Source organism: Paroedura picta, chromosome 13 (assembly GCF_049243985.1).
Source record: "Paroedura picta isolate Pp20150507F chromosome 13, Ppicta_v3.0, whole genome shotgun sequence".
Taxonomy (NCBI): domain Eukaryota; kingdom Metazoa; phylum Chordata; class Lepidosauria; order Squamata; family Gekkonidae; genus Paroedura; species Paroedura picta.
In genome coordinates this window covers 12,939,509-12,963,914 of record NC_135381.1, presented here as the reverse complement: position 1 = coordinate 12,963,914, position 24,406 = coordinate 12,939,509, and the positions used below count along the sequence as shown (strand labels likewise).

At 46.0% G+C, this 24,406-nt stretch overlaps 1 protein-coding gene across 2 annotated transcripts in view; it reads right to left on the bottom strand.

Annotated features, from left to right (window-relative positions):
• SRRM4 (serine/arginine repetitive matrix 4) overlaps positions 1 to 24,406 on the bottom strand; it is a 126,707-nt gene that overhangs the window by 5,489 nt on the left and 96,812 nt on the right. Inside the window, exons 7-12 of one of the 2 annotated variants that reach the window (XM_077307771.1) lie at positions 22,632 to 22,730; positions 21,164 to 21,326; positions 10,018 to 10,358; positions 7,963 to 8,169; positions 5,879 to 5,989; positions 2,856 to 3,002 (exon numbers count right to left, since the gene is read on the bottom strand). In XM_077307771.1, coding sequence (XP_077163886.1) covers positions 2,856 to 3,002; positions 5,879 to 5,989; positions 7,963 to 8,169; positions 10,018 to 10,358; positions 21,164 to 21,326; positions 22,632 to 22,730 — 1,068 coding nt within the window. The remainder of the gene's footprint in view (positions 1 to 2,855; positions 3,003 to 5,878; positions 5,990 to 7,962; positions 8,170 to 10,017; positions 10,359 to 21,163; positions 21,327 to 22,631; positions 22,731 to 24,406) is intronic. The other variant, XM_077307772.1, reaches the window with a different exon arrangement.

Genomic DNA, 24,406 nt, shown 5'->3' with positions numbered 1-24,406 from the left:
AGAGATTTTAAAAGAAGATGACAAAAGGGAGACAAGGTAGAGGATTATAAAGTTATGTATCATGTATCTGGACCTGGCCATAGAGTGTGAATCAAGAAATCAGGGATGGATGGGGAAAGGAATGCTTCTATAAAACACAGGAATCTCCCAGGTTTGCAAAAATAAAAATCTGAGCCCCCAAATCAGATAAGCAAAGCTTGTGTTTGCACAATGTTTGACACTCAAGCCAAGAAACAAAAGGTCTTGCAAAGGCATGGCATGACAACCAGTCAATTAAAAAAAGACTAAGGATAGCTGGGGGGAGAGGGAGAAAGAAAAGGCAAGTGAGAGGAAGGCAGAGTGATAGTGGCAGGGAGCAAGATGTCAGTGGCAAAGGAGGATGGGAGAGAACAAGAGACAGCAGAGGAGCAAGGGGGTGAGAAGGGGGAGCAGAGAGATGGCAAAAGCCAGGATGGGGCAGCAGCAGTGGCAGAAGCAGGAGGAGGAGGTGGCAAAGACACAGAAAGGAACTAAAGACCAGAGAGGGAGGGCTTGCAGCAGGAAGCCAGCAGATGGGCTTTCTACTTTCAGTCTCCCACCCTTAGCCTGGTGATAAGGGGTGTGCCTTAACACAAACAATGTCTGGCAGACTTTTCTCCTCACCCTCCCCCAATCATTGGTTGTGAGGGGAAGGAGGCCTGTAAGGCCCTACCTATGTGCTTTCTGTTTTGCTCAGAGGCTGAGGGTCAGCAATAAGGGGGGGGGAGGGTTAAAGTTGAAAGTGTGATCTAAACTCCACCCAAAACCAAATCCTTCACTGGCTAGCTAATCTGGGAAATCTTGGAGTGGGATTGCCCTGTAATAGTACTACTTAAGAAGAATACGACTGGCCTCTGGTCATCTCTGATGCAACCTCTCCTTCTCCTGGGAGCTGTCCAAGGTCCTGTAAAGGCTGCACAGGGGTTGCAAGAAAGCATACTAGCTCAGTGAAACTTGCTACTCACTTGTCATATCTTTAATCTTTAAATCTGTCCTCCCCTCCCCAGACCTTGTTCAGCATTCTGTGTGCCTGGCTACAAAGAACTATGCGAGAGAAGTAAATCGTATTAAGTCCATTCCAAAACGCTGCCGGCTCTTCGTCTTTCCTTCTCTAGCCAGATGCATCCTGGATTAGTCTCGACTTCAGCATACTCAAGAGATTACAAAAAAAGAACATTGCGTTCACTGTGTTTCTCTAAAATAACACAGGGAATATATTTTAACTCTAGGCAGTATGTCAGACATTGCGAGAGGCCGACAGATCAGGAAGATGGAAGAGTTCATAAACGGGCCAAGAGGCAGCTAGGGTGTGGCTGAAGCATGGCTGTAGTCAGGCCAGAAGTCAGGAATCTAAGGGCAGTTCAGGGCAGCAAGGAGGCCTGAAGTCAATCGGACAGGCAGGAGTCAGGAACGAGGCTCAACAGAACTAGCACAGCTTTCACACTATTGACAAGTTGATCTATTGGGTTCAGACTGGAGGTAATGCCTATATTCTTGTAGGTGAGACCTTATTGGATCATTCAGTCAGCTGATCTTAGCAGCTGTCATTGGTTCCTTTTAGAAAGGGTGTGGTTCCTCTCTTGTTTGTCTTAGGAGGGGGGATTGTGGCGCAGAAGACATTCAGGGAGAGAAAAATAGGGTATAAAATCCACCGTTCTTCTACAGTGCCTGACAGATTGCCTCCTTCATAGCCGTTATGGATTTTAATAGGCACTGAGTGAAATATTTTCAATATTTCTCTGTGGTTTTGTGGCAGGTTTATCCATCTAAATGTGTCACTGGATTCCGTTTGAGGCAAGCTTTTAAGGGAAGAGATCACAAGAGCAGACCATCTGAACTCACCTTCCATAATCATGAATATGGGATACGGACAATGAAAATAGCTAGTCTAGGTTCATTTGAGTTCTTTAACAAGTGAAAGGGTGTACTTTAGTACTAGGCAGTTCTGAAAGTTGGATGCAGTTCTGATGAACCTACCACTAAAAGGTGTTGTAGGTCTGCAAAACTAATAGTAATGGGCAACATTATAACAATTCAGGGATTGAGTACCTTCCCTGCAAAAAAAAAAGCCAAAAAAAATAGACATTTGAGGCTCTTTAGTTTGAAAAGAAAAAAGGTTAATGGGTGACATGACCGAAATACATAGTAAAGAGAAGTAGACCCCTTCCCTCAAATTTTCTCCTATTACTAGAGCTTAAAGGTAAAGGTAAAGGTATCCCCTGTGCAAGCACCGAGTCATGTCTGACCCTTGGGGTGACGCCCTCCAGCGTTTTCATGGCAGACTCAATACGGGGTGGTTTGCCAGTGCCTTCCCCAGTCATTACCGTTTACCCCCCCCAGCAAGCTGGGTCCTCATTTTACCGACCTCGGAAGGATGGAAGGCTGAGTCAACCTTGAGCCGGCTGCTGGGATTGAACTCCCAACCTCATGGGCAAAGCTTTCAGGCGGCTGCCTTACCACTCTGCGCCACAAGAGGCTCATATTACTAGAGCTTAGGGGTCATACAATTAAACCAAGAAGCAGTAGATTCAGAGGCTGAGGGTCAGCAATAAGGGGCGGGGAGGGTTGAAGTTGAAGTTGAAGTTTAATTACTAGAGCTTAGGGGTCATACAATTAAACCAAGAAGCAGTAGATTCAGGACATGCAAAAGAAAGGATGTCACAGAGTGCATAATTATCTTGTAGAATTCATGCTAATGGATTAGATGGCTGAGAAGGGAGATATTGTACAAATTCACAGCAGACAGGACTACCAGCGGCTGGATGCTAAAAGACCTCTGATCTGTTCCACTAGAACAGATCCTTATGTCCGTAGGTTAATGAGCAGGGTCTCCTCACCTGGTTATACGCCGTGCTTCCAGGTGGCTGGGGGAATCTCTTCTGCGTTTCCTCATGGGGGAATAAGACTGTTTGCGACGTTGGCGGTCATGGTGCCGGTGAGACTCCTTCCCACTGGAGCCATATCTGTGATCTCGTTCACGATACCTGGAAAAGATGATGATGAAGAAGAAGAGTTGGTTCTTATGTGCCACTTTTCTCTACCTGAAGGAGGCTCAAAGCGGCTTATAGTCGCCTTCCCTTTCCTCTCCCCACAACAGTCACCCTGTGAGGTGGGTGAGGCTGAGAGAGCCCTGATATCACTGCTCAGTCAGAACAGTTTTATCAGTGCCGTGGAGAGCCCAAGGTCACCCAGCTGGTTGCATGTGGGAGAGCGCAGAATCAAACCCGGCCTGCCAGATTTGAAGTCCGCACTCCTCACCACTACACCAAACTGGCTCTCACACCAAAAGATACATCCAGATAGTATCAACAGATTGATTCTGTTGATCATGATTCCATCATGATCATGATTTCTGTTGATCATGATTCCAGATTGATCATGATTGATCATGATTCCATAGGCTCCTTATTCTTGTGGAAAAGTTAAAAGGCTTTGAATAACATTTCATGAGAAATTGCTTAATGTTTAGTTTCCATTCGATCCAAAATGCATGGTATTAGGTATATTTCCTCAGAATTTGTCAAAGGTTGCAAGAGAATTTTTCTTTCAGGCGGCAGCTGCAGACAAGACTTCTAATCGCTTCAAGATGGAAGCGGCAAAAGTGCAGTGACTTTTTCTTAAAATATCTGGATGTCTAGTTTGATGGATTTTTAGATTGCTGCTTTAACTGTTCTTTTTCTTTTCCTCATCTCTAGACTGATCTAAAATAAATAACATTTCTGCAAATAAAAAGAATCCACATAGATTGGTTTGGCTCAGGCGTGTATAGCTGTGTAATTCGTCTTCTCTGAGACTGACTCTACGAGCACTCTTTCTGCCTCCTCTGAATATCAAATCAGATCCTCCTTCAAGGCCTTTGTAGTGGTGGCCCTACAGCAGTACTATGATCTCTCTTTGGAACAGTTCCTCTTTGCTTTTCTTCAAGAACACTGGTAAATCCTTCTGTTCTTGCTTGTAACTGGGATATGGATTGGGCTTTCTTTTTTACTGGCTGACATCTCTAAAAACATAACAAAACTGTAATATCCAAAAAGCTCACTTCGCTGGAATTGTGATGTCCACAGGGAAGGGACCCTCTGCATATCAGGTGCTGTGGAACAAACCTTTGGGCAAACTGTCACCATTGGGCCCTACAGCTGGTCACTGTGGCAAAAAGGATTACAGACTACATATGTCATGCCAACTTCCTAACCATTGAGAATCCTCTGAAACATTCTTCAGGTTTCGAGAAACCCCAGAAGTGGCATCTGCCTTAGATTTTTGGTTTGCATAATTTTCAAATTCTTTAACCTAGTCCTGTTGCATTGTTTACTGGATCTCTTACACTGTCCAACTGAATTGTTTTCTATATTTGTCCTTCGCCTTGGGTCTCAGTGAGAAAGATGGGCTAATAAAGTACACAAATAAATATATGGACCTTTAGTCTGATCCAGTAGGGCTTTCTTTTTAATGAATGTATACAGATCTGGGATTGTTACCTGAGCCAGATCCCTGAAGCAGAATGGACCATCAGAATTGATTGGATATGTTGGCATAAATTTTCTCTATGTCAAATGTTCAGCCATCGGGGAAACCTTTCTATATCCATTTCTCTGGGATGTGCTTTAAGGTTCATGCAGGGCACTGGAACGGAGGATATTACCTTGATCTCTCTTTATACTCCCTACATACTTTAAAGGCAGACAAGCTGTTATTACTGATCTCCAACTGAAGCACACTGGCAGTCTTCCAAAGGACTCCAAGCACTCACAAAAACAGTCTGCAAACTGGATCAGATTAGAGATTCCTAGTATCTTTTTAGCTACCATTACAGACACCCAGGGAACTAATTTAGATGAGGGTCATATGGAGAGAGTAAATCTTCCACCCCTGCATGTTCACTAATTGACACCCCTCCTATATTGCTCTATAAAAGAGAGGAGGAAGAGATTATTTCAGTGTTGGGAGCCCAATTCTGATTAGCAAAACCACGCGTTGGTAGAAGGGTTAAGCCTTTCTCTCCCTTTTATAGTCCTGATTCAAACTGAGCCCTTGTATAGCTGCACTTTAAAAGGAACGGGGAAGGTTCATTCAAGAAGCAGAGGAAGAAGAGTTGGTTTTTATACCCTGCTTTTTACTACCTGAAGGAGTCTTGAAGTGGCTTACAATCCCCTGGCAGGGACTCATGGGAATTGTGGTCCGCGGACATCTGGAGGACCGCAGGTTGACTACCCCTGCCTTGTATGAAGCAGCAGCCTGTAGCGGGTTCTATGAATGCATTTATAAACCTTTCTGTTGAACAATTCAATAAACCTTTTCTTAGAAAGTTAAAGTTGAGAGTCACAAAAGTTCCCTTCCTCCCCGAGACATTAGCATCCGGTGACTGGAGTATGAATCTCACACAAAAACACTAAGGAATGTATATTTCCCAAGGAGTGAAAACATTACACAGCAGTAAGAGTGACTACATCAGTGGTCCCCAACCTGCGGGCCACGGCCCGGTCCCGGGCCGCAAAGGCCATGGCGCCAGGCCGCGGTTCCCTCTCCCCGCCCCCCCCTGCAGTAAAAAACTTCCCAGGCCGCAAGCTTGCAGCCCGGGAAGCTTCTTACTGTGGGAGGGCGGGGAGAGGGAATCAGGGCCGCGCCCGTGCATCGCGCATGCACAAATGCGCTATGCGTGGCCGAAATAGCGCATGCACGGCACTTTTGTGCATGTGCGCATGTGCAAAAGTGCCACACATGTGCGATTTCAGCCGCGCATGATGCATACGCGCTTGCACGATGCGCGGGCACGGCCCACTGCCCTGCCAGTCCCCAACCTCAGAAACGCTGGGGACCACTGCACTACATGGGGATAGAAGACAGCATGTGGAAGCCATACCTGCCAGGGCTGTATCGAGAATAGCTGGGGCTTCGGCGTGTTCTTGAGCTCCTGCTTCTGGAACTCCCCTTGCATGACTTGGATGAATAGCTGGGGGAACGTGAATAGGATCTGAAATAGGTAAGAGACCATAGAAAATGGGCAGAGGAAAAGGGCTACGATTCAGACCCAACCTAAAACCCTTGCATTGGGAAACAGCTCTGAGTGTCATTTCCGTAAATCAATTTCTGCGACCTGTTTTCTGCGATTAGTTACGGGGGTTAGGGTTAGGGCTGCTGCGATCTTCAGAAATGTTTTTTTAAAAGAAATCAAAGCTATCCTACTTGTGTTGCTTGTTTTCTTCTTGAGCATGCCCATGTGTTTGAACTGACATGAGTGTAATTTATAATCCATAATTTAACATAAGCAGTATTTCAAGTGGTTTTGCCTTTGTAATGTTGATGATGTTCAGCGCACATGCAGATACTAGTTTTGCATCTGCTATTGGTACTTCCTCAAAGTTTTTTGCATTAGGTATTCCTGAGTTTTATAAATAAATCATGCATGGATTAAAATCGACTATATTTCAAGCTTTTTGTGCTTGCACAAGCAGTGGCATTCATCATGTTGCCACAACCTCAGAACTTACTGGATCAAACTACGATTCCCAGGTGGCAGCGCAAGAACTTAAAAAGTATTTGTAATTCAATTTAGAACTCCCAGGTGGCAGCACAAGAATCATTCGAAACTTCAGTTCAAAACTCTCAATGAACATGCTTGGCTTTGGGAGTGAGGCAGACAGGGGTATGTCTGGAATACCAAAGAAGCATGCTGTGCAATTTCCCTCCCCATCTCGGAAGCACTGAGACAACAAGGAAAAAACATTTCTTTAGCAAGATAATTTTTTTGATGAGCAGTGGAGGGGAACAGCCTTCGGAAATCTGTGCAGAATACGGATGTACAAACATTTTCAAAAAAATTAAAAACAGTTTTGAGTGCTTGGTCAAACAGACGTGTTCAAAGGTATTTATTTAGAACATTTTTTATCATGTTTTTCTTCTACAATGGACTCAATGGGGCTAAAACTTGATTCATTTGTTCATCTGCCAGTCCACCCGTCTGTCCATCCGTCCGTCTGTCCATCCATCCATCCAATTTATATACTGCCCTCCCTTACAATTCAGTGCGATTTATAATGAAGATTCACAATAACAGTATGGAGAAACAGCATGATTATGGGCATAACATTTCTAGCATTAGAGGAACTTATATGAACTTATAACAGTGTAGTGCACAATCTGGATCATGCTGCAGTTCAAGGACATCAATGATCATACCTCATGAGTCAGAGTGTAGACTTCTGCTTCGCTATACACTTCCTGTAGATCAGGATTTTGTCATGCTATCTCCCTTTCTTAATCCTTTGCCAGATGCTTTATTATCCATGCTGCTTTAATTTTGGCACCAGTTATGGTCAACAGCACCAACTAGCAGAACAAAACATCAGCTTGTACAGATGCCTTCTGAAAATTGTCAGTCCTCCTTTCAATCTTGATGGTCAAGAGTGGGGGTAGTCAAACTGCGGCCCTCCACATGTCCATGGACTTCAATTCCCATGAGCTCCTGCCAGCGAACGCTGGCAGGGGCTCATGGGAATTGTAGTCCATGGACATCTGGAGGGCTGCAGTTTGACTACCCCTGGTCAAGAGGAGGAACCTATTCTACTTCTTTGGGAGGACAGAACTCTCCATTTATATAAGTAACAACGACGGAGGAAAGTAATAAAAGATGACCCACAGAAGTGAAACCACAGGGAAGCAGGTGTGGTATTTTTATTGAATGGTGACACAAATGAGGGAAAAGCCTTGTGTAACACCAATCGGAAGCAGACAATGGCAAACCACCACTGCCTTAAAACACCTATGGAGTCACTGTGGCTTGATGGTGCATTCCACTACTACCAACACACATCCTAGGAATAAACATAATTATTCTATGATCAGGTACATTCATCTTCAGCTAGTGTATTTTGCGGACTTCCTGATTTCTGGTCTGCCTAAGTATGAAAACAAGTGGTCTTGGTTTCAACCTGCAAGGTGGCTCACCTTGTCCCTGAGGAGCAGGATCGGCTTTGGGAGGACCTGGGTCCTGCCTTGTGATGCAACAAAGGGGAATGGCTGGACTCTGGCGAAGATCTGCTGGTGGAGGACTCATTCTGGACCGGTGACCTAAGTGGGGAGCTGGAAAAGGGGATGGAGGCTGGGCTGTGTTTCCTCTTCTCTGAGTGTTTAACAGATTGCAATGGCTTCCTTCTGAAAAGAGACATTTCCCATTCAGGAACATTATACAGGACACTGTCGCACAAAACTATGTGAGCTTTATTCCAGGATTAGATACCATCCCAAGTGAAGACCTGAACACAGATGCCAGAAAACTCAGAGTACAAAAGGCTGTCTATGATCCTTCACCTCTTTCCACAAAGGAGCCAGAAATGGAACTCAATACTGGGGGAAAACCCTATTGTTTTTGGTCTTGAACAGAATCTGGTAGAAGAGACTCCATATGCAGGTCACTCCCAGAATATCATGAAATTTACCCAAACCATCGTGATTTTCTGCCCTACTTGACAAAACCACCTCGACAGGCATACTAAAATGTACACCGTCACTCCCCTTTAAGACTGTCACACAATAGGTTGGGAAGGAGGATGTCAGTGCTTGGTCTAGATTTGGAAGTAGAACTGATGGAGCAAGTTGTCTGCTGTCTTGGAGCTGTCTTTGGTCCTGAAAAATTTCTCTGCTAAACTTTGGTTCTTGGCCTACTGTAAAATGCTTTTCTCTCCTGGCCCACTACCTCTTTGTGATTAAGCTCAGTCCAATGCCCTCCTCCTGCATGTTCCAACCAGTTAGGAGAAGATGACGTCCTTGGAATCTTGGGTAGAGAGCCAGTTCTCGATAGCTTTTGAATCACATTGTCATGTAGCTTCTTCATCACGCAAAAACCCAAGTGTTGCCAGTTGATGGACACTTTCTGTTTTCAGTTGTGCACAACCATTTAGATAACTAATGCCAGGAAACTGGGGCAATCCCCCTACAGAGGTGGAAAAGTTGAGCAACTCCCTGTGTCTGCATCATAGTCCTGCCACTGAAATGGGGTCTTTGTTATATGAACAGGAAGTGAGAGTTGTGTCTGACTTGTATTTTTTCTTATTTTTATCAGTTTATTTATTTATATAGTTATAGACCACCACTCCCAGAGTGGTTCCGAACCAGCTTGAGGCAGTTTACAATAAAACCCAAATAAAACATTAATAAAAATACCCCCCCCCCAGGTAGCATAGCCCATCTAATTCCTCCCAGTCCAGTACTCTGCACCCACTGCCAGTCTGCCCTATCTGCCCTAGATTTTCAGGGTGATCTGAGGAGGGACCATTGAACTTCCGCTCCCCGGTCTCAACCAAATGCCTGGTGGAAAAGCTCTGTCTTGCAGACCTGGCAGAACTGTGCCCTATGGAACTGTTAACCTCCCTGCTCGCATGATCCTCAAACTGATCCTCTCATAAAGAATGGCGGGTAGACATTGTCTTGGCCCAGATGCCATGGAATTAAGGGATCCAGGGTCATTGGCTCACAGATTGGTTTTTCTGGATTCCAACGCCCACCAGGGTCTGTCAGAATAGATATGGGGGATTTAGATGCAAATCCCCCTTTCCTGCCATTCAGTGACTTAGAATGGCCAACACACAGCTATGGAGGAACAAAGGCACATTTCAGTTGCGCTCTCTTCCCTTAGAAAAGATGTGATACGTGCACTTTCAATCTGCCATCAGAGAAAAGGAGGGCACAGAAACACAAAGGATGACAGAATGAGGAAACAGTTGCTTCGTGGACAGGGTTAGGGGAAATGGCTGCCTTTCCCAACACTCTGGAGCAAACTAATTTGAGAAAGACTGGAGAAAAGCTGGGAAAACTTCAGGAGGTGCACGAATGCACCATAATGCTGTGAGGAAGCAGGAGAAGCCACTTCCCAAAGCCACTGAACCTGGCTCAGATAACCCATGCAGAAATGGCCTATTTAAAAAAGTTAAATTGTGCTAGCTACATCTCAGTTGCACAATTAGTCCACTCATCTGGGCAATCACTTTACCTACTATTACTCACCTCTGATCCTTTGTCTGAGCATGTGGAGATGGGTGCAGATCTTCTGAAGTTGGTCCCTTAGTCCGGGAGAAGCAGCTGGTGAAGGAGTTTCCTGAATCAGAGCTGCTGCCACTGCTGACCTTCTCAGAAGAGAAGACCTGGCCAAAGCCATCACGGACTTGACAGCTTGCTTCTTGGCTGCCCTTTGACCTGGATGAGCTTGTCTGAGTAGACGGAGGGGAAGAAGTATCATTCCCTGAGTCATATTCATATCGTTCTCCGTTCAACTTCTGTCTGGTTAGCTGGCCAAGCTGACCTTCTGCTTTTTTAAAGAGGACAGCAGAAGACCCAGATTCTGAAATCTGTAAGCAAAAGAGCCATTTGCCAGTATTTAAATGGATTTTCAACCCAAGGAGCATGTTAGTTTTGTCAATAGATATACATACACATTTTTTTTTTACCAAATAAACCCTTTTTTTTACCATCATGATGCACAATCTGTAACCAAAGAAAAGTAAGAAAGAAAGAAAGGAAGGTAAAGAAGAAAGAAAGGAAGAAGAAAGAAAGGAAACAAAGAAGTCAGAACTAAAAGCACATCTCCCTGAAAGAAAACCACAGAAAGAAGAAATGACTTTTCCCCCCGGATACAATTGGAAGATTTTAAGGCATCATGCAAAGAGTATTAAGCATGCGATCCATGTTGAATGGAAGGGATTTTTAAAAAATGTATAAATAAAAAGAACCCAAAATCAAAACATTTTCCTTAAAGCAAAAAAGGTCAAAAATAAAATATGGTCCACTTCAAAGAATAGATGACGTATGCCTTAGAAATCAAACAAAATGGGGGAAAAGGTCCAGTGAGTATGAGTCAGCCAAAGCTAAGCACTTCTACATCCCGTGGACTGCAAAAGGAGAGACCTAAGCAATATACTTACATTCTCCCCTATGCTCAAACGAGCAGAGCTTAATATTGCAGGCACACACAGGACACAATTGGTGATCAGAAATTTGTGATCAGATCTTCCAATGTAAAAGATCAAATCTTCTAATTTAAAATATTAAATAGATTTGGATCAGGGCTATGGGACAAGGCTCAGGGATTCAACTTTTCTCTAATGTCATATTACCAATAGAAATCAGAATCTTCCAGCTCTTATTAGACTCTGTACCCAAATATACTTGTCTTTTTTCCCTAACGGGGCAAACAGTGGTAATGTTTATAGGGGAAATCATACAGGGGAAGAGTTAAATTTGTCCTTTCACTGACTTGCAGCCCCATTCCCTACTTAAAATATATCAGGAGAGACAGTCTTGTACCATCTATGTCTCCTCTAGATATGGCCTACATAGGAGCAAGTTCCATTAAACCCAGAGGAGGCTTCCTTCCAAGTATGTGCACATTGTTTTGGGCTCTGAAAAGGGTTCACTTTGGCTGGATCATGCCCTATAGCAGGGGTAGTCAAACTGCAGCCCTCCAGATGTCCATGGCCTACAATCCCCATGAGCCCCTGCCAGCATTCGCTGGCAAGGGCTCATGGGAATTGTAGCCCATGGACATCTGGAGGGCTGCAGTTTGACTACCCCTGCCCTATAGAATAATCTCTCATTTGTTTTTGCTTTTTAAAGGGTCCTCAATAAGGATACAGAATGGAGATATCCACAGATAAGCAGATAAAAATGTGTAAGTATGAAGGAAAGGGGAAAAAAATAACAGTGAACGACTGTAATCATTAGAAACTGTGAGTAATGGAATAAAACGGAGAAAAGCAAAACTAAAAAGAAAAAACGAAAAGAAAAGAAAAGGGAAAACTCCCTCTAGAGAAAAGGTAGACATATATTGCTTTGTGTGTTTTTCCCCTTGTAGAAGGTATTTCTAATATTTTGAGTGACCTCTAAAAAATGCCCTAGCATCTTGCGGTTAGCATCCACTTACCAATCAAGAATTCCTCCTTTAGTAGGGTAAGGTGTAAGAAAAAGGGAAGAGCGGGCAATGTGAGTCCAACATTAGAGTCTCAAATTACAAGAGAAAAAAGAAAAACCATAAACCCTCTCTTCAATCCACCGTGCCAATCAACTGTTTGATTCCTTTGATTGCAATGCTTCCTTATTGTTTTAAAATCATCCCTTTCAAGTCAATTCTTTTAGCCTTGTTTTTTTTTATTATAATAAAATAGCTGGGATTTAAAAGGTACCAGTTCTTGGATTTTTTTTTATCCAGGCCCACAGAGCATACAAAAATTAAAAAGAGTTATGGGAGAGAGAGAGACGATCAAAAGGAATTTTCGAGATTGTGCATTCGAGTGAGTTTACAGGGCCGCTCTGGATCTTGGCTTTGTGTCACAAATACGCAGGGCCCCGATACAATCAGATCCAGGCAGGGAGGGATCCTGGATTCGCTAGGAGTTCAGATTTGCCCCCTCCCCACCCCATCTATCAAAACATTGTCTCAGGTTTGCACGGAGGTCACGCTTTGTACACAGCCACTATATATCACCAGGAGGATACTAGCACTCATACATCCCAAGCCTCTTCTAAAACAAGCCTCAGATAATGTAGATCTTTGCTTTCAGACTAATATGTCTTCCGGAGAAGCTTTTCCTCTCCTTTGTCCCATGTGCTGCCAGGGCGCTAATGGGATGTTGTTTCCAGGTGCGATGTAGCATCAGGCACGCTAAACGCACTCATCGGACACACACACACACACATCTTCAACCCGCTCTGGGCACAATTCAGTAGCAATCAGCCCAAGCAAACAAACATAAAAGACTGATGGATTTATTGTGGCAGAAGGTTTCATGAACCAGATTCTACTTCATCAATTGTATGCAGCATTATTCTTGACTGCCATATACACATACCAGCTGCGGACCTGCAAGGAGAGGAAGCAATGTGGAAATCCTCCAAAATCTCCCCTTCCTGGATTCTCAAAGCCAGGGGTCCCCAACGTGGCTCCTGTGGCATCCACTGACACCTTTCCTGGTGCCCACTAAGTATGGTTAGGAAAAATTGCTAGTTTTGCCCAGTAAGGCCTTTGCTGGGGTCACTGGAGATTTGACTGGCTGTGCAGATTTTAAAATATGTTGTTTTGGCAGTGGCAGCTTCACGTGTGACTGAAGAAATAAGCTGCAGCTGCCATTTTCCCAGCTGGTTCAGCCTTCTGCAGCTGCTGTTTTGTGGTGCCCATTTGTGGCTGCATCGACCACGCTGTGCCAGAATTCCAAACACTCAAAAAGGTTGGTGATCTCTGCTCTAAGGATGGCCCCTTCCAACTCTATGATTCTATATTTTTTCTGCCTACGTGGGGGAGTCTCATAAGGCCCCATTATGCAATACGGTAAGGGACAGCCACGTGACTATTAGGGGACACACGTGGAAATAGAGAAAGGGAAACATTGGAACCAAACTCCCTGCATTGCAAGAGGAAATGGGTCAGAGCCTGTGGATCTATTCTGCCAATGAGAACATTTTCACAACGGAAGCTCCTCATGCAGGAAGAAATCCCCTTAATTAGCAGAACAGAGCTGTGGTACCTAACCCACAAGGCACCACCATATGCAAAGCTCAAATGTACAAGGACACAGTGGTACAATCACAACAGCAGTAATTGCTGGGAAAACTAGGCTACCGTCAAGAAAAAGGAGAAGACGGAGGAGGAGTTGTTGTTTTTTACATGCTGCTTTTCTCTACCAGGAGTCTCAAAGCGGCTTACAATTGCCTTCTTCTCCCCACAACAGACACCCTGTGAGGTGGGTGAGGCTGAGAGAGCCCTGATACTACTGAAGAAGAAGAAGAGTTGGTTCTTATATGCTGCTTTTCTCTATCCAATGGAGTCTCAAAGTGGCTTCCAATCGCCTTCCCTTTCCTCTCCCCACAACAGACCTGATATTACTGCTCAGTCAGAACAGCTTTCTCAGGACTGTGAGGAGCCCCAGATCATCCAGCTGGTTGCATGTGGAGGAGCGGGGAATCAAAGCCAGCTTGCCAGATTAGAAGCCACCACTCTTAACCACTACGCCAAGCTGGCTCACAAGAGCTCTTGTGACACTTATCTTGTATGCAACAAGAAACAACCCAGACAGGACCATGTGTTTTTCATAGCCTTTTGTCTACCCCCCCCCCCCCATTTACATTTCTTGCTCACCTTTTCATCCTAATACGAAACCCTACAGCAAGGCTCAAGTTCAGCTTCTGGACCTGACAAACAACAATGATGCTCCGTGCATTTGATGATGTGAGCTCTAGCTCGTGCGACAATAAATCCGCTAACGACACAAAAACACTTCTTGGCTTTGATGTGACAGGTAATCTAGCACCCTCCCCCCCCCCCAAACATGCTGCAATGGATTCTCGTTTAAATTGATGGGACTGAGAAATCATAGCTGAATCCCATCCCACTGCTTCAACGGCGGCATGCAAGCCGCTAACACTAGCTGGATGGTTCCTTCTTTATGCGCTAACATCCTAAATGAACAGCTGGGCGCTTTCTGTGATTCAGTTCATGCACGGGGGGGGGCAATGTTTGACGTTGAGTAAAGAGTTCACCCCAACCAAATATTTAGCCCTCCCTCTTTTGGATGGAAGGGGCACCTGGAAGAAGCAAGGGTTTCCCATGATCCTCTTAGCCTTCCTGGCACCAACAGGGCTTAATGGAATGCAAGAGAGCCACGCCCTTCTCCCTCCTCCAGGACGCTGCTCCACGTGCATACACACATGCATGCGCAAGAGGGCGGTGCGTTTATTAGGAAGTTGCCAGAGATTATCCTTCCAGGATCCTCCAAAGCTTGGAACCAGCCCTGACTTGCTCTTTCCTACTGATTTACCTCTGTTGATTCGATAACCCTCCTAAGCTATTGGGCTACATTTATGCCCAATTTGTAGACATACGTGCGGGATTACCTCTCCCTGCATGCCCCCCAAAGAGTTCCTAAGATCTATTGAGCCCAATTTGCTCAAGATCCTCTGCCCCAAAGAGATCAGTTTGGCCTTAACCAATGGCCAGGGTCCAAAAGGAAGACTCTTCCATATAATATCAGAGCCATGCAGGCCTTGAACAGTTCTATGGAGCTTGTAAAAGAGAGCTGTTTGGCCGGGGATATGGTTGAAGGCTGAAACAACATCAGAATTCTACTGGCCCCCTTGTATGTCCGCTGGGGCTTCCTCTCTTTTTCCTTTCCAGCAAGTGTAAGATCTGGGCAGCTGATGTTGGAGCTGAGTTCTGGATTTGAACTGTATTGAACTGTTAATTAGGACATTCCCACATTTTATATATTTTATTATGGTGATGTAATCCACCCCGAGTCTCAGGAGATAAATACAAATAAATCAATACAGCCATGGGGCTGACAGGTGGGGGTGTTTTTAGCCCCTAGTAGCTCATCAACAGCACCGGCTGGGTTGTATAAAATTGACAGCCGAAAACAGAACTGAAACAGCAACAATATTCAACAAGGTGTCAAGCAGCGTTTCTTTATTTTTCAAGTTGACACCATCGCTCCCAATAGCCTCAGTTCCTCTTGGGATTTATCCTGTTTCTTATAAAAATACTAGGGGCCAAGCCTGTTGCATTCAGGAAAACAACGGGTGCTAGATTGGGGGTGGTGGTGGGAGAACTCTGCGGACGGCCTCCCTCTCCCCCCAGGACCTGGAAAGGCTGCAGGCTGGAGGCCCCTGGGAAGGGAACTCACTGGCAGGGGCAGCTCTCATACAGCGGGGATCTGCAGCCTCCATGTCTCCGAGGGAAGTGGAAGGAGGAGGGGGTGGTCGGGGGTGGGGGACGGAAGGCAATTGGCTGGCTGCTGGAGAGACAGGCAAGCCGGTTGGAGGAGGAGGCACTCAGGGGCGGGACAGTGGCCCTGAGTGGATGTTAAGCACTGAGTGGCACTTAAGCCATGAGACCACGCTCCTCCTCCAAACCCTTTCCAGAAATATAAAGTGGAACAGATTGTATTCCAATATAGTGCTTCGCCTTTAATTGTATTAATTGACGACACCTGTATTGCAACTGCTTGGTTTTCAATATCTGCCAAATGCTATTAGGATTTGGTTTGCTGTTTCAAAGGACCCATGCCTGTGAAGAGCTATATATGTGATACTTATATCAGTTGAGTATGAATACAAATGCATGTATAAAACCATAGACAATTCATGATCAGTCAGGATGTTTGTTTTATTGTATTTCAGAATGATTAAATAAGAATAAATAGAATCATAGACTGTCACCACGGTTGAGGTAGGTTGGCAGAACAGATGTATTCAATTCCATATACTAAATGCCTTATATTATTTCTTGATCTTCTATTATTAAACAATACAGTTCTTTCTTTATAGGAGGTAACCACCGGAGAAGGCTTCCCTTTGAACACGAGTACCGTACCTGGGAATTCATTTTGGTTACCTCACGGTTACGCTTGTTTATGTGCCTCTAATAAATCCCTGAGAAAAAGAACGATTGGATTTCATAAAAGAACTTTATTGTGCAGCGTGTAGATTCCGATTCTGGTTCTATTGACGAAAACTGACAGCCCGCAGCCCGTGGGAACGTTTATAAACAAAACTAAATCCACTCTGCATCGTTTATTTTAATGCGTTCTGATCATTGTGGCTGCGTGCTTTCTTCTAGCCCCCCCTTACATTTGGTTTCCATTTTAGTGGGGAAAAGGAAAACCTTGACTCTCTGGGTTTTTGCCTGGCAGGTGGGTCTCACGCAAGAGGTTTAACCACCCCTGGAAATGAGCTGTTTAGGTGAGGCATACTGATGAAGGAGTAAATCCCCTCAAACTCGGCAGGGCCACTTCTGATTAAACACGGTTCAGTCTAGGCTGTTATTATTAAGTTTTGATTTGGCCAAACACATGATTTTATTGAGGCAGGGGGGAATGAGGGCGAAGAAGGAAGACTTCCACTTACACCTTAGGCTTTAATTTCCACTTAGCTCAAGAGGCCATCGACTCGGAGAGGTGCAAAACATAATCGTAACCTGTTTTCCAATTACGCTAAACAGGCCCCATTTACTGTGTTTCAAAATGGCCCCTTGGAGAGAGATGGATATCAATTTTCTGAACCATATGGAACCGGCAGTCTTGCAACACACTCAAAAACACTCCCGGGGCGGGGAGAAGATTTGGTTTAAAAAAAAAATGCTCTCACTTCGAAGTTAAAGCCTTTGCCCTGGAGGAGATGCCTGACACTAGAACAAGCAGAGACCTGGGTAATAGAACAAGCTTATGAATGTATGTCTGTACGATGGTTTCTCCGTGTCCATTCTCTCACCCTTTCATTTCTGAGTGTATACAATATATCCATACAGTATGCAATATATCCATACTGTCACTCCAAAACACACTACACACTTATATGCAACTTTTTGTACACTTAGTCTCACTACTGACCAATACAAGGATAATTCTGCTTGTCTCCTACAAGTTTTTCAGCCTGTGGGTCAGGACCCCAAAGCAAAGTTTGTTTTTATACCCCGCTTCTCACTCCCTGAAGGAGTCTCAAAGTGGCTTACAATCACCTTCCCTTCCTCTCCCCACAACAGACACCCTGGGAGGCAGGTGGGGCTGAGAGCTCTGACGGGACTGCTCTGTGAGAACAGCTCTATCAGGACTGTGACTGGCCCAAGGTCACCCTGCCGGCTGCATATGGAAGAGTGGGGAATGAAACCCTGCTCGCCAAATTAGAAGCTGCCGCTCTTAACCACTACGCCAGGATGTCTGTCTGCTGATATGGGTTACGAAGCCACCCTCCCTAACGGCTGCCGCTGCCTTTCTCATTGCTTTTTTTTTGTATTCCAGAAATCAAGATCTGGCCCTAGAAACCGGATCTTCCATGTCACCCAACAGTTGGTAGTTTTATCTTCCCCGTATATACATGTTAATCAAGTAAAGTAAGGGATTAGGGCACGGTTTCTCAACTGGGTTTTTGTGAAGTCCTAGGGTTTCTCTACAGCAGGGGTAGTCAAACTGCAGCCCTCCAGATGTCCATGAACTACAATTCCCAGGAGCCCCTGCCAGCATTCGCTGGCAGGGGCTCCTGGGAATTGTAGTTCATGGACATCTGGAGGGCCGCAGTTTGACTACCCCTGCTCTACAGCCCTGGAACGGTTTCACTGATTGCGTGTTAGGTAATTAATTTTTAATATATATATATTTTAAATGTATCAGGTGATATGCCCATGTATGGTCAAGTCGGCCTGCCCTACCCCAAATGACCAATGTTGGTCCAGGAGGGGCTGGAAAGGGGAGGATCCCAGAAAGCTTATCTGACTGACAAGCCATTTCCAACAGAAGCCATGTCCTGAACTGGGAAAAGCCAAAGGGCTTCGTCCACCCAATTCAAGCCAAGCTGCAGGCAAACGGCTTTTTAACCCCATCGGCGCCAGTCTAGAGCCCTTTGCCCGGTCCTCTTCTTATTGCGTATCTCGATTGCTCAAAGGCCAATTTTCCTCACTCACTGGGCGTTAACAGCAAAAGCGCTATTAATCAGCATGCTCTTTCAGGCTGGTTTTTCATTGGTGGGTCTAGAAAGAGGCAAATGGGAGAAGCTGAATTGCTTAAGGAGAGAACTCTGCTGGGCCTCTGTTACTCTTCGCCCTGGGGAGAAGGGGGCGAAAGAGGCTTTTGCCTTTGTTCATGCTGTAGAAAGTAGATAAGGTTCATAAGAAAGGATCTGTGCATCGGGGAGCAGCAAATGGGAAACCCTGGGGTGAAATTAAACCTCCCAGCCTTCAGCAAAAGGCAGAAGTATTTAAGGTACGAAGGCAGGATTGCCCGTTTTCTCACAGACCCTGATCCTTTGCCTCTCATAGTAACCCGACATAGCAGTGAAGTTTTTTTCTGTTGCAGAGTGACAAAGAATGCTTCCCCAATGAGCTTGGCTGCCATTAAAGCCACTGGAGCAGGGGCAATACAAACACTAGCAAGCCGAAACGGAGGGTTCAAGCCCCCTGAACTCTGAAGGACCCGAGATCTGAGCTCCCTAGCAGCTCAAGCTGAACAAGTAGTCTTTTAAAAAAATTAACTTCTAATTAGTGCCTTTGCAAGCAACCTCAGCAGGGGATGTCTGGATGAGATTTTACAAAGAGCAGCACAGGAATACTTAAATCTTAAAGTTCACCCACTGAGCATGGCAGCTTGAGTGACATAACCATGGCTTCATTTTAAAGCATACTAGAAGAGGTGTCAGGCTTCCCGCCCTCACCCTCACCCTCAGCCCTCACTGCTTTTGTTTGTCTCATTTTGCCCCCCCCCCTAGATCTCTAGAAATTAAACCCCTGGATTGGGAAGGGGGTCAAATGCTTCTCTTTTTTAGCATTTGCACATGGAAAAGTCCATGCATGAATGGAAAGGCAGAAGGGGCTGGCCCTTTAACACTGGCGTGTTCTTCCTTCTGAGGATGCAAGGACGCTTTTATGCTGGAAGAAAGCACGGCCTTTAGCCAAATGGGCCCACGGCGTCCACGTAAAACACGACCGGCCTTTTCCCGTGGCCCAGCCCGACGGTGTTTGTTTGGTACCTTACGCACGATCTCGGGTGACAGGGAAATTGCTTGTCTTCCGTCATGCAGCCTCTTAGCTCTGAACGCCTCACACGTCAAACCATAGCAGAGAAAAATTAAAGAGAGCGTGCCGCAGACAACGGGGGAGCTGTCCGTAGCCTGTAGAAAATCGTGTGTGCGTGGGTAGGAAGCACTAACCCTTGCTGGAGTGGAGCCACCATACACCAGGCTGTCTGGAAGGGTTTCCCGAATGGGTGGGAGTTCATTAATTTTTAATATACTTTTTAAAAAATCATTAAACATTTATTAGGTGACATGGCAATATATGGTCATGTTGACCTGTTCCCCCTCCCCATGGCCAATGATGGGCCTAGAGAAAGTGGGAAGGGGAGGGGTTCTGGGTGGGCGTGTCCACAGCTATGCTTCCCTGCATGACCACGCCACTCCTGGGGTTTCTTGAAGTTTGCAGAACGTTTCAGGGGTTTCCCGTTAAAAATGTCGAGAAAGGCTGGGTTAGGGGGTCATTTAAGCAGGCCGAAACAGGTGCTCCTAGCAATGAGAGTTTGGGCTCCCAGCAAAGTAATGGAAATGCCAAAAGCTGTGGTGTGACCTGAGGTTTCACACCTACACCTCTGCACTGATCAGAAGTGGCCACAAAAGACAAGCACAGTACAGGTGTCTCTTTTATCCCCTCCGGAGACACAAGAACGGCGCAGGAGAGTCGTCAAGCATAGGGAAAACGCATGCCTTGCCTTCCCCAGGTCTTTGCCCCGATCCATCTCTCTCTTTACAGCTCAGCAATGTACCTGTGGACCTGTACAGCCTCTTGTATGGTTCGGCCCCCAAGTGGGAGCACGAAAGGTCCCCTAGAGATAAGCAAGCCCCTCCTTCCTCCCATGGAACCATCTCACCATCATGGCAAGAGGCCCAGATTTAGGGCTGCAATGTCTCTGACCTGACGGGAAGCCTGATATGGGTTGAAGCTTCTTCTGTTTGGCTAGGAAATGCTGGAAGAGCACGCAGGATCTCTGGAATGAGACTCCTCTGGGCGTGCCCCTTGTGCAAGCAGACGCCGATCTGAGCTGACAGTGTACATTGGACCTAAGCCATCACTCTGTCTCCGTGTGTAAAAAAAGGATGCCCTTGGGATTAGAGCACGCATTTTCCTCTTGAATGCTCACACAGCCTCTATTACCACGTTTGTGTTGGAGGGCTGGGGAAGGGGGGGCATGGTAAACATCTCCTCACCTATAGCGGCCCACTCCCCCCCCCACCCCGTCAGATGTAAATGTTTTCTTTTATAGGTTTAATCTTTCGTGCCTGGAAGGCCGAACCACTGGGCCCAGGAACCAGCTGGGAACGAGCTCGTCCACGGAGCTGAAGAGGTTCATAACAGACCCGTCCCTGTAAAACGCCATTCCTCGAGGCCACTTCCTTGGTAAATGTCTTCTCTTTATTATTCATGGGCGAATGCCTGAGCAGTTCCTTCTCCCCTTGTGCAAAAGGTAAGGTGGAGGGGCGACTTTTAATACATCAGAGCACCACTCCATTAATAATGAATGCAACTTTAAGCCAACTTAGTCTAACATGGCGGTAATTGAGTCATAAAAATTTCACACAGGCTCTTTGGGCCTAAACTGAGGAAGGAAGCGGACGGGAGAATACTTACGACTTCCGTGGCAGAGGGGAAGCGGTTGTTCTGGGTGGCGTGGCTGAGGAGAGGGGGGTCCGTCACCTCTGTGGCACCGCTGGGCTTCCTAGTGCTTTTTGAAGAATGCTGGGACCGCTTCCATTTAGCCTTGTGGCTTTCCTCCTGTAACCTGGCTCTAGGCCTAAGAGGAACACAACGCTCAGTGGTTACTAGAGCCCGTTTGGAAGGGGAACTTTTCGTGCAAGAGAGCTGCTCACAGAACCAGGGCGGATGGCGAGGCCTGCTTGCCTGTGGAAGACAGACATAGGCTGCTGAGGGTTAACCTCCCGAATAATCAAGGTGTCTTGAATGCCTTTTTAGCTATCTAGGATGGTGGAGAATTACCTCAGGATGGTGCAGAATTACCTCAGGATGGTGCAGAATCACCTCAGCCTTCCTAAGATGGCGCAGAATTACCCCAGCCATCTGTGCTACATTTTTAATTCCTTCTTTATGGGCTGCTAAAAAGTGAGATAAAATTGCAGGAGCTGGAGGTAGGATTGCTAAGATTTTGGTGGAGCTGAAAGGTTGCCCAGGATTACAGCTGATCTCCGGATAGGGATGCTGGTCTCCAGGCGGGATCTGGGGATCCTCCGGTTTTGCAGTTCATCTCCAGGTGAGAGAGATCAGTTCCCTTGGAGAAAATGGCTGCTATGCATGGTGGACTCCATAGCATTATCCTCCAGTAAGGTCTCTCCCTGCCTCAAATCCACTGAATCCCAGTTCTACCTCTGAAGTCTCCAGTATTTTCCAACCCAGAGCTGGCAACATTATCTCCAAATGCCTGGAGAAGGATGGGCCCTATGGCACTATACCATATCGAGGTCCCTTCCCAGACCCAACCCTACACTAGCTCTACACCCAAACACACCCTCTGGAATTTCCCAACCTGCAGTTGGCAAACCTAGCTGGTGTTGGTGTCTATCTACTTTATCTTGGATTTGAGGAACGCCCAGAGTGAACTTCTGTTGGACCTGTGGTGGCTCTTCCTAGCTTCGAGGGAGAGAGGGACAGAAATCCTGGCAGTCATGAACTACATCTGTACCATATTTCTAATGTCTATGGCCTGAGAAAGTACTCAAATATCCCTAAGAGTGAGTCAAAGTGTCTGTTGTATGTCTGAACACCTTGGAAACTTGACCACTTAACTGTGAGTTACAGCCATCTAAGCCCATCCACTTTGAAGAGTAGAACTGCATAGGACTAACTATAGAATGGGGTGGCCAATCTGTGGCTCTCCAGATGTTCATGGATTACAATTACCCAGAGCCCCTGTCAGCATAGGGGCTCATGGTAATTGTAGTCCAACATCTGGAGAGCTACAGTTTGGCCACTCCTGCTAGCGACTATCCCGTGTACGAGCAATAAGCATTCTGTAGCAGGCCAAAGAACCCTTGAGCCAACGGATACAAAATGGCGGAAACCAACCTACGCATGGCGTGCTTACCTGCTTCCACCACTTTCCGAGAAGGAATTAGGGCTCTCTGAGCCAGAGCGATAATGGTGATGGTGGTGACGTTGGGACTTGCGTGGCCGAACACGAGTGCTTTCGGAAAGGAAGCGAGAGGGAAGAAATAGAACATTAGTCTCCCACGGGTGTCAGAACAATCTGGCAAGCGGCTCTCAGGCGCAGGTTGTTCGTGGCTACGTGAAACTGACGGAAGCCCAGTGTCAAAATACGAAGCAGCCCTGTGTGGATAACACATCTGAGGCCAAGCAAGAAGCTGCATCTGTTGGAGGAACATCTATGGCTTCTAGCCACAAACCCGCCAAAATTAGTATCAGATCCGTGTGTACATTGCAATTCGATGGGAATAGAGAATTAACACGGTGGTACTGGGCACAGATTTCAGCACGCTGGGAATCTGTTTCTGTTTTTAAAACTGAGTCTGTTTTTAGCGCTAGTGTTTTCAAAGGCCTGTTTGAAAGTGCCTGGGGAAGGTTTCTGAACACATTTTTTTTTAGACTGGGGAAGGGGGGGCGGTTGTTCACTTCCCTGAAAAAGTTCGACGCTCCTGCCTAGGAGCAGCAGAAGCAGGAAAAAAACATACCCTAAATCAATCATACTCAACCATTTTTTTTTTGGCCACGACCTTTTGAGGAGCTGCTCTCAGGTTCCAGGGCCCTGCGATAGGCTGGCCACTCATGCAATGAGCTGGGCTAAAAAAGGCCTATGCTAAGAGCGAGTTTACTTGATGTTGTCTTATATATATGCAAGACAGAAGACGTTCGACCAAGAGAAGCACGTGCATTCATGCATTAATGCATAAATTGAAGCACACACAAAGAAATGGATGACATGATTTAATTTTTTTCCCTTGGTAGAGGTCGAACTTTCTAGCAATTAGAATCATAAAAAAAGGTAAAGGCAAAGGTATCTCCTGTGCAAGCACCGGGTCATGTCTGACCCTTGGGGTGACGCCCTCCAGCGTTTTCATAGCAGACTCAGTACGGGGTGGTTTGCCAGTGCCTTCCCCAGTCATTACCGTTTACCCCCCAGCAAGCTGGGTACTCCTTTTACCGACCTCGGAAGGATGGAAGGCTGAGTCAACCTTGAGCCGGCTGCTGGGATCGAACTCCCAGCCTCATGGGCAGAGCTTTCAGATGGCTGCCTTACCACTCTGCGCCACAAGAGGCTCTAATTAGAATCATAGAATCATAGAATCATAGAGTTGGAAGGGGCTACACAGGCCATCTAGTCCAACCCCCTGCTCTACGCAGGATCAGACCAAAGCATCCTAAAGCATCCAAGAAAAGTGTGCATCCAACCTTTGCTTGAAGACTGCCAGTGAGGGGGAGCTCACCACCTCCTTAGGCAGCCTATTCCACTGCTGAACTACTCTGAATTAATGACATCACACGTGACAACAAGGGCATTTCATCGGTTCAGTTAGCAAAGCTCCCCATAAACCCTTTGGGCTCCCTTTCTCAGTCTGTGCCCCCCTTCAAACGTGCCAGGGCCCCCCAAAGTGGCCATCTGGCCCCTGTCGGGAATGGCTGGAGTAAATCGGTGCTATTTTTAAAATATGCAAAATAAGACCTGTGCAAAAGTGCTAAACCTATTTACCCAAAAGTGTAGCTCCTCCCCCAATTTGTGTTGCCAAGAAAACAAGGGCACCATCGTAAATTCACATGCAAGTTCCAACCATGTACATAAATAAAATAACCCCTTTTGCATATAACCTTTTCCTTAGGGGGGGTTGTTGTATATTTTGGCTCATC